Here is a 9,349-nt window from a genome sequence, read left to right on the forward strand (position 1 = left end):
TTCAATTATAGAGCAAATAGGTCGAATGAGTAGAATTTCAACATCTCCCATGACCATATTTGCATAACAACTTTCTAAATTTTTTATTGTTAAACCTAGCATAATTTCTAAACTATTAGACTACGTTAAAGATGTGGAGTATAGATGGCATGATCATAACTTTGCACTCCTAAACTAGTACCATATTTTTTTAAGTGAAGCGACAAACAAGGACAAAACAAATGATTCCTAGATTATGAATTGAATAAACAAAGATTGCAAATTGAGGAAAAACTCCAACCTTTATTCAATAAATTTTTATCGGTAATAATCTTGTTATGAAAAAGCAAAGGCTCCAGTTTTATCTAGTTTTATCACGTAGAATTTGATAATCTTGTCTTTAAGTGGTCGTTTTTAATTTAACTTAAAAAATATTTTTATACTATTAGAGTGGAGATTATTAAATCATTAGGGATGTCAACTTGCCTCCGTTAGTGGGGATTTCCGTGAGAATTCTCTGTTTGGAGTCTCAAAGACGGGGAATTTTTCCTCCGTGGGGACGGGGATGAGAAACAGAGTCTCCCTGAAGGCACTTCGGGGACGGGGGAGACGTAAATATCCTCCGCCCCGTAGAGTCTCTGCACCGCCTAAAATAGCATAATGTTATTAATTTATATATAATTTTAAATTATTATGTAAGTTTATTTATCATTTCATATAATTAATCTTATACACAAATTTAATATATATATATATATATATATATATATATATATATATATATATATATATATATATATATATATATATATATATATATATATATATTGTTAGTAAAAGAGTAAAAACTAAATGATTATTTCAAATTTTTTTAGTTTGAAATTTTTGTGGTCATGACACTCAATATTATAGATTAAATATTATTAAAATAATATATTTATTATAAAGGAATAATTTCTAAATTTTTTTTATGGTTAGCTTTTGACGCTTTAACTATTAATTTGGTTTAAAATAATAAATAAAAGTCATGTTTATGGATCTCCGCATGAATCTTGGGGATTCGTGGGGACTTGCGGCGATCTGCGGGGACGGGGGACAAAATCCCCCTATAGCAAAAATCAGAAGCCAGAATGAGAAATAGATTCGAGGGTTGAGATTGTAATAAAAATGTATCCCCCACCCCCCTCCCGTTGACATCCCTATAAATCATGTGTGCATGACAGAGACTACAATCCACAAATGTCACACCTAAATTAGTTGATGAACTCATTTATTTAACGGTTTATCTTTAGTCCCAAATTATAAGAGAAAAAAAGACATTTTTTTAATTCCAAAATATAAGAGAAAAAAATAATTTTCATGTGGAATTAAATGTAAATTGCATTTAATTTATTTCCTCTCTCATTTTTTCCATAACCAACCATCAATTAGAATTATTTTTAAGACAATTATTAAAAAAAAAATTATCATCTAAATTATTGTATTTTTTACTTTTTCTTAATAAATGTGTTTTTTTCTTTCTTCTTATATTTTGAGACGAAAGGAGTATTAAATTTATGATTTAAATTCAACAAATTAATTACAAAATTAAATAAGAAATTATTTTGTAGTTGGTTGAATTCAATGCGAAACCTACCCACAAACTCAACTCAACACCTAGAGGCTAGAAGACTGAACTAGAAGCAATAATAAAACTTTTACTTAAAAGAATATCGCTAGAACCAAGCGAACTACAACCGTTGGATTGTTCTTACCCTAGTCTTTGATTGGTCATTAAAGCATCATCACGAGTTTCGCCCCCGAAAACATCACATTCAATGGCGGTAATAAGTAATAACTGACTTTATTCAGTAGAATAAAAAAACAAAAAAAAAACCAAAAAAGAGAAAAAAACAGATAGAAAAATTAACAAAAATAGAGGGAAAATTAAACGAAAAGAAACAGAAAAGAAACAAATAAAGAGCGTGAAGAAAAAAGTGAGAGAGACGAAGAAGACTCTGACTGAACAAACAAGAGCGAGAGTTTCACTGTTGCTTTCTCCACTTTCTTCTCAGATCTTCAATTTCTTCACTCAATTTCAACCTTCAACGCATCTTCAATCTTCTCGTAGCTTTTGATTGAGTGCTTTTTGCTTGCTATGGACCAAGTAAGTTCAATGCATCTGAATTAGGTTTCGATTTTTGCTTCAACACTCTCTGATTTTGATTTCTGTGAATTTTGATTTTGCAGTATGAAAAGGTGGAGAAGATTGGTGAAGGAACTTACGGTGTGGTTTACAAGGCGCGTGACCGTGTTACGAATGAGACTATAGCTTTGAAGAAGATTCGACTTGAACAGGAGGATGAAGGAGTTCCGAGTACTGCTATTCGTGAGATTTCGCTTCTTAAAGAAATGCAGCATAGGAACATTGTTAGGTATATTAATATAACTCTCTTTCTGTTTATTTCTATGTTAAGTTAATTTTATGATGTAGAGAGTAGAATTGTTGTGTATATGTAGTGAATCGGAAGGTTAGAGATGTTATTTTTTTTTTGTTAATTGGTGTTTTTTGTTAATTAGTGTTAAGTTGGATCTGGAAAAGTATTGATGCTTATCATTTTAGTCCTCTGTATCACCGACACCTCTGAAAAAATGTGTGTCCGTGCAATGTAAATTGACACTGACATTTGTGATTATGTTTAATTTATTCATTTTTTAAAATTATTACCGGTGTTGATGGTGTTGTGTTTCCGGTGTTGATGGTGTTGTGTTTCCGGTGTTGTGCTTCATTACAATGAATGACAGGAGGTGGCTTGATATGGTTCTTCATAAGGTCTTGAGGATTGTTTCTCGTAGTTTTTATGCTCTATTTGAAGTTTTAATTATATTCTGTATGTTTATGTAGGTCTTGAAAATGCTATTGTCATTGTGTGGTTAGTGTTGTTTTGTTTGTTATGTATTTATTTTCTCAGTGCCTGTGTTGATGTTTGATATTGGCAACCATTCCTTATCCGGTTTGGTAGGGCTGGATGTGTGGATCTACTGACAACCTGTTTTTGATATTTTGATTCCATTCTGTGAATGTTTGGCAAACTGGTTGAGCAATTGGTAAAACTTTGTTAAGTACTTGTTGGGTGGTTTTATGCTCTTTATTGTTCATGTAGTTGGGGTGATTGCATGATGTATTATCAATTGTGTGAACAGTTTCATTATCGAGTGTTACTCTTGAACTAACTACATTCCTATATTTAATGTACTATGATACACGAGTACAGCTTTATCTGTTTTAAAAGCTTTCTGGAAGGCATACTTTTGTGGTGCTATGTAATTATTTTTTTCAATGAATCATTTTCTTTCAATTTTGATAATTTGTTAAATCTTATTCAGAGTCTGTAGCCATTTCCTTCTCAATATGTGCTTGGTTGTTGTTTGTGTGGATGACAGGTTGCAGGATGTAGTGCATAGTGAGAAGCGATTGTATCTGGTTTTTGAGTATCTGGACTTAGATCTGAAGAAGCATATGGATTCATCTCCCGAGTTTGTTAAAGATCCTCGACAAGTAAAAGTGAGTGGCTTCTGTGATTTTCTTATCTCTCACTCTCTCTATTTCTTTTAAGATGTCTCACATGCTTTTGTAACTCAAGTTAATACTTAAAAAGTGGTCAAGAATCTGATTTGGCGATAAATTTTATGGTTTTCTTATTCTATGTCTTGTCCTTCCACAAATCAAATTTATACTATTATATAATGCATTTCTCCCGTGTTTCATGACTAGTAGCAGAGTTTAGTAGATTACAGTTTCTTGCTTATAAGACGATTTTATTATGTTTGACCAGTAGCATTTTGGTTGGATCTGCCTTGTCTTTATAAATCAAGTTGTTCAAATACTATTTCATGTAGATGATAAAACAGAGCTCCATTGTGTTCGTTCAAGTTGATGTAGCATGGCTTATGGCTATATAGATACTGAACTGTACTCAAATCAGATGCAGCCCTTACTTATTTCTTTGGTTATGGTTCTCTTTTATATTGCTTGCTCAACTGTCTCATTACATTAATGTACTATCCAAGTGTATCTAGTTATGTATGTGCTTTTACCTGCCATGTTTGTCCTTCCCTTCCCATTCTTTGTATTTTAACTTCTTGTTTAAGTATTTCCTCTTCACATTCATAGTTAATATACAATATTATTAAAACAGATAAAGCAGAGCTCCATTGTGTTCGTTCAAGTTGATGTAGCATGGCTTATGGCTATATAGATACTGAACTGTACTCAAATCAGATGCAGCCCTTCCTTATTTCTTTGGTTATGGTTCTCTTTTATATTGCTTGCTCAACTGTCTCATTACATTAATGTACTATCCAAGTGTATCTAGTTATGTATGTGCTTTTACCTGCCATGTTTGTCCTTCCCTTCCCATTCTTTGTATTTTAACTTCTTGTTTAAGTATTTCCTCTTCACATTCATAGTTAATATACAATATTATTAAAAAGTAGAGTTGCTAATTTTTATGAACTTGGCCAGTTACAACTTGGATTTTGAATTCTTTAATGATCCGTTTGCAGATGTTCCTTTATCAAATGCTCTGTGGAATTGCTTACTGTCATTCACATAGAGTTCTTCACCGAGACTTGAAACCACAGAATTTGTTGATAGATCGCCGTACTAATTCTCTAAAGCTTGCAGATTTTGGATTGGCCAGGGCATTTGGCATTCCTGTCAGAACATTTACACATGAGGTTTGTGTGCTTCCTTATAGTTGCTTCTAGTCGTTCAATCAAGTATCAGCAAACTAAAAAAAGGAGTGCAAACATAAATGTAAAATATAGTCCTCCTCTTGCTATTATTAGAGAAGAGTCAGATGACCAAAAGAGTATCACTGCTTGAACCAAGAGAACAGTGTATAAGAGAAGAAAATTGCAGAGATAAACAATGAGCACATGAAAGCAAGAGGGCAGAATAAGAGAACTCAGAGAAACAAGAATCACAAATAAATGGAAGAGATAATTAGGGTAGAGAAAGGGATGGAATCAGAGAAAGGAAAAAAAGAATAGAAAAATGGATGGACTCAGATGTAAAATAAGAGAAAATGAAAGGTAAAAAATAGAGGACAACAAGAGGTTAGAATAGAGAGAATAGAAATCTCTAGAGATGGGATGTTGCCGCTTCTCTGGAGATGGATGAGGAAAGACTTGAGTGGAAATGGGATTTTAAACAAGGAAACGGTTTCAACTTTCAAACTTTCATGTGTCGGATTAATATCATCTGTTGAATCCATCTCTTTTTCTATGTGTTTCCCCCTTGGTTTCTCTTCCATTTCCATAAGTTGTGCCCTGAGTACCATGAGAATGGGGGCTGCCATGATCCTTTATTGCTAGCGTCATGAGTATGTACTACTGTATGCCCTCACTAAGTATTCTAACAAGTCTCAACCTTGGCGTGGGGAAGCCTCCCCTTCCCCAAACTTTGGTTAACCTATAAAACATGTATTATCATTTTGAATAGAAACAATTACATTGACTAAGAGCGGATTAGGAGTACATGTAAAGTCTTGCGTAAAGGTGTTACTAAATATGGTAAAGATATTTAATATTATTTCACTGTCATTGATGATTATTTATAGGTAGTTACACTGTGGTACCGAGCTCCAGAAATATTGCTTGGATCTCGTCATTATTCAACCCCAGTCGACGTTTGGTCAGTGGGATGTATATTTGCAGAGATGTCAAACCGGCGACCTCTATTTCCTGGGGATTCCGAGATTGACGAATTGTTTAAAATATTCAGGTGAATATCTTTATTTCCAATTCCATAGGTTTATCCTTCTTGGTAGATCATTTAATTATCTATCATCCGATAGTGCATCTTTTGATTTTAAAAATGACATTTTTTAATATTTATAAAGTATTTGACTGTAGAAATTGAGTTCTACCTGGTAATAAACTTACACACAGATTCCTGTTTTCCCATGTTTATATCATTTCATGGCCAAGGCCCTTTGAATGTAGTCTTATAAGTAATTGAATTGTCATGTAAACTGGCTGGTTTACCAAATTCTTGCTTCTCTATCTGTTTAATTCCCCTGCTGTTTTCTTTCTCTAAACCGTAGAACTCTACCCCTTCCATATTTGAATTATTTTGAAGCTAGCACAAGTTAATAGAGAAAGTATGGTTACTGACGACCTTGGTGGAATATTTATGCTAACTATTGAGTTAGTTATCTTTAGCTAAGTGTTCCACAACAGCTATAGTCTTAGATTGTTCTTCTCTATTTTGCTGTCTTTAAAATATCTTCACGCGGGGCTGTGCTAGCGGGGTTGCAGCTGCTACTGGTGGCAGCTCTGGTACAACTGCTACTTCTGCTGTCCCTGTGCTGGCAAAAGTTCCGAAATGCACAAGAAGTTTCTGGATATACAAATGATGTGGGGGTGGAGGTATGGTATTTCCCTTGATGTAGGTGACAGAAATGAAATGCAAAAACTTTCCCCCAATATTTACTAGAGGGGCTTATTGATTGAAGCATCATTATGCAGGAACACAACATTATTTTCACAATTATAAAAATCAACCTGAACTGAATTCAGTCACAGAGGGGGAACCCAGTACCACCATTCTTCACTTTTTAGTAATTTTGAACTTGGTGATTTGTCCATCTGTCAATTAATTATTTTTGTATTAAGTAAACTATAAGTAAAGTCTATAGAGATTTCAGGAGTTTATGTGGACTCTTGAGTTTGACAAGGCAGATGATGAAAAAATATCAATGGTTTATTGTACAGTATGATTTACAATATGACATGATGGTATTGTGTAATCAATGTAGTTGACCTCACTTAGTAGGAAAAAGTTTTTGTAGTAGTTACTGAGGTGGATGTTCGTCCACTTTAGAATCTAACCGTTGTGCTAGAGTTTTAGTATAAATTGCAGTCATAGCATGGCTACTGCACAAACTAAAATTATGATTGACTCTTGAAATCTTCAAGCCGAGCTTTCATTCTTAGTTATTTCTTCAATATTTCTTGCCATCCTTTGCGATCAATCATTATAGTCTACATTTAACTACAGATTTGGCTAGCTTTGTTTTTGTTAAGTTTCTGTCTCTTTTCATTGTGACTATGGCTGGACTCTTAGATGATCAAGGATCTTGTTTCAAATGATAAACATGATTAGCTTTAAAAGAAAAGAAAAAGAAATGAAATATGAACAACTTTATCTTGATTGTAATTGGACTTTCAGATGTGGATGCATCTTGTTTCAAATGATGATAAACATGATTAGCTTTAAAAAAAAGAAAAGAAAAATAAATGAAATATGAACAGATTTGTCTTGATTGTAATCATTATGATTATTGTATTTGAACTTGTGGAAGACCAGCAATTCTATTAAATTTTATAATCAGTTCATTCAAAAATTTCTTTTGGTGAGGTAATGAAGAAAGCAAGACTTTTTTTTTTTGGTTTCCGGATGTTATGGCTGTGAGGGCATTATTTTTCTGTGAGATTTGAATTCTGAGATAGCATTTCCTTCCTTTTGCAGTTTTGCTATTTTCCCTGCTTTTTAGTTTAGCCTCTCTTATTTACTGGCTGAAATGGATAGCAAAGGATTTCTTAATGGTGATTTTTTAATCTAACAAACTCTGTAGCATGCCATGAATTTACAAATTCTAGTTGACGTAAACATCTGTTAAATAGATTTGAAAAATGGGACCATAAGAAAACATTCCTTACTTTCTAACAGGGATGTATATAATATATAATCAAATTTGCAGATAGTTGTTATATATTTACGTATTGTTCTTTATATGAAGAATCTTGGGTACCCCAAACGAAGATACATGGCCAGGAGTAACTTCATTGCCTGATTTTAAATCAACATTTCCCAGGTGGCCAGCTAAGGTAAGCAAATTGCTGTTTGTCCTTCATCTGAATTGATGTAATCTTTATCTTTATTACTATAATAATTCAACCTTATCTCATACTTTGCAGGACCTAGCTGCCGTGGTTCCAAATCTTGAGCCAGCTGGTCTTGATCTTATTTCTGTAAGTGCAATATGTGTTACAATATATTCTCTTTCTTGCCATTATTAAAAATTAGTGCAATAAGTTTATATCTCATTTTCCGCCAGCCTCAGTCTCTTAGGCCCCAGCCTCAGTCTTAGTCTGTATTATTGGGATAAACCAAAAACTAGTTTATTTTATTTTTAATCATGAGACAGCACTTTTTGATTTTGTTGAAAATTAACAAAACCAGAGAAATTTATTTAGAAGCAAAAATATGAAGATAAAAATTAGATGGTAGTCATCCTTTCTGTTTCTGATCCTAGCTTATAAAACATGGTACTTCATGAGGTTAAAGATTATAATTTATGGGGAATTATTTTAAGAAGTCATTCTTATATTAAGTGTCTGAATCATAATGAATGACATACTTAATAAAAATAACAGGGGCAGTGCTGGAGATTTACAGCCATTCAATTTTCTCGTTTCTTTTCTTGGTTGTAAACATGTCAATTTTTATTTATATTTTCATTTGCACAAAACACTTGTGTTAGAATGTTTCAATGTGAGTGTTTCCCATCATTCTTTTAGTAATGTTCAACTCGTTGAAAGTAGAGGAAAAATAAAAGGAATATTCTTTGGTTATTCATTTTGCATGAATTGTTTCCATTTTAGATTTTAGATACTGAAGTATTTGTCAGTTTGTCAGCAATTTCTATTCTTTTTCTATGGTGCTGACTGTATTGTATATGTTTATCTATTGTATTTCAGAGCATGCTTTGCTTGGACCCCAGCAAAAGAATCACTGCCAGGAGCGCAGTGGAACATGAATACTTCAAAGACATTAAATTTGTACCCTAATTCCACATCTTAATGGTAAAGGTGTTTATAGCAATATGTGCAGAATTTATGAATTTTGATTTTGCAAGAAGTGCGTGTGCTATTTTTGTTATTTTCTTCAACAACTCGGGGTACTGTCAGATTTTAATTTTTTGTCCTAAAATATTTCAGATTCAATTCAGTGTGATATGATAATATATGGCATATTACCTTTTTTTTTTGTCGAACTCTGAATACCAATATAAAGGTCACTGTTCAGTTTGCTGGATTTATGATCATTCTTCGTGCAGAATCTATACATTGCAAGATGTAAACTTTTTCCAATGCATAAATTGACTGAATCAACAACATATCGATGTACGAAGAATATCACTTTGAAGTCCATTTTCTTTGAATATTTATGTGCAACAACTTGAACATATGATGTATCGCTGAGAAGATTTTATAAACGTGTTTGGACTATTTCTATCACATCTTGGAACTAAAAATCACACTAATTTTCTTGCCTCATCTATCCTAATTATTACAGTTAGCCAAAGACTAAAAAGCTTCT

The 9,349-nt window shown here is 32.9% G+C and overlaps 1 protein-coding gene across 1 annotated transcript; it reads left to right on the forward strand.

The window, feature by feature from the left end:
- The first annotated feature begins 1,902 nt into the window (after positions 1 to 1,902).
- On the forward strand, positions 1,903 to 9,017 carry LOC131637936 (cell division control protein 2 homolog 1). The gene is made up of 8 exons (XM_058908503.1): positions 1,903 to 2,125; positions 2,209 to 2,393; positions 3,403 to 3,523; positions 4,525 to 4,698; positions 5,583 to 5,746; positions 7,767 to 7,854; positions 7,945 to 7,998; positions 8,728 to 9,017. Exons 1-8 carry the CDS (start codon positions 2,117 to 2,119, stop codon positions 8,815 to 8,817), a joined length of 885 nt encoding a protein of 294 aa, XP_058764486.1. The 5' UTR covers positions 1,903 to 2,116; the 3' UTR covers positions 8,818 to 9,017.
- Positions 9,018 to 9,349: the final 332 nt, after the last annotated feature.

The sequence above is a fragment of the Vicia villosa genome, unplaced genomic scaffold (genome assembly GCF_029867415.1).
Source record: "Vicia villosa cultivar HV-30 ecotype Madison, WI unplaced genomic scaffold, Vvil1.0 ctg.002117F_1_1, whole genome shotgun sequence".
NCBI lineage: Eukaryota > Viridiplantae > Streptophyta > Magnoliopsida > Fabales > Fabaceae > Vicia > Vicia villosa.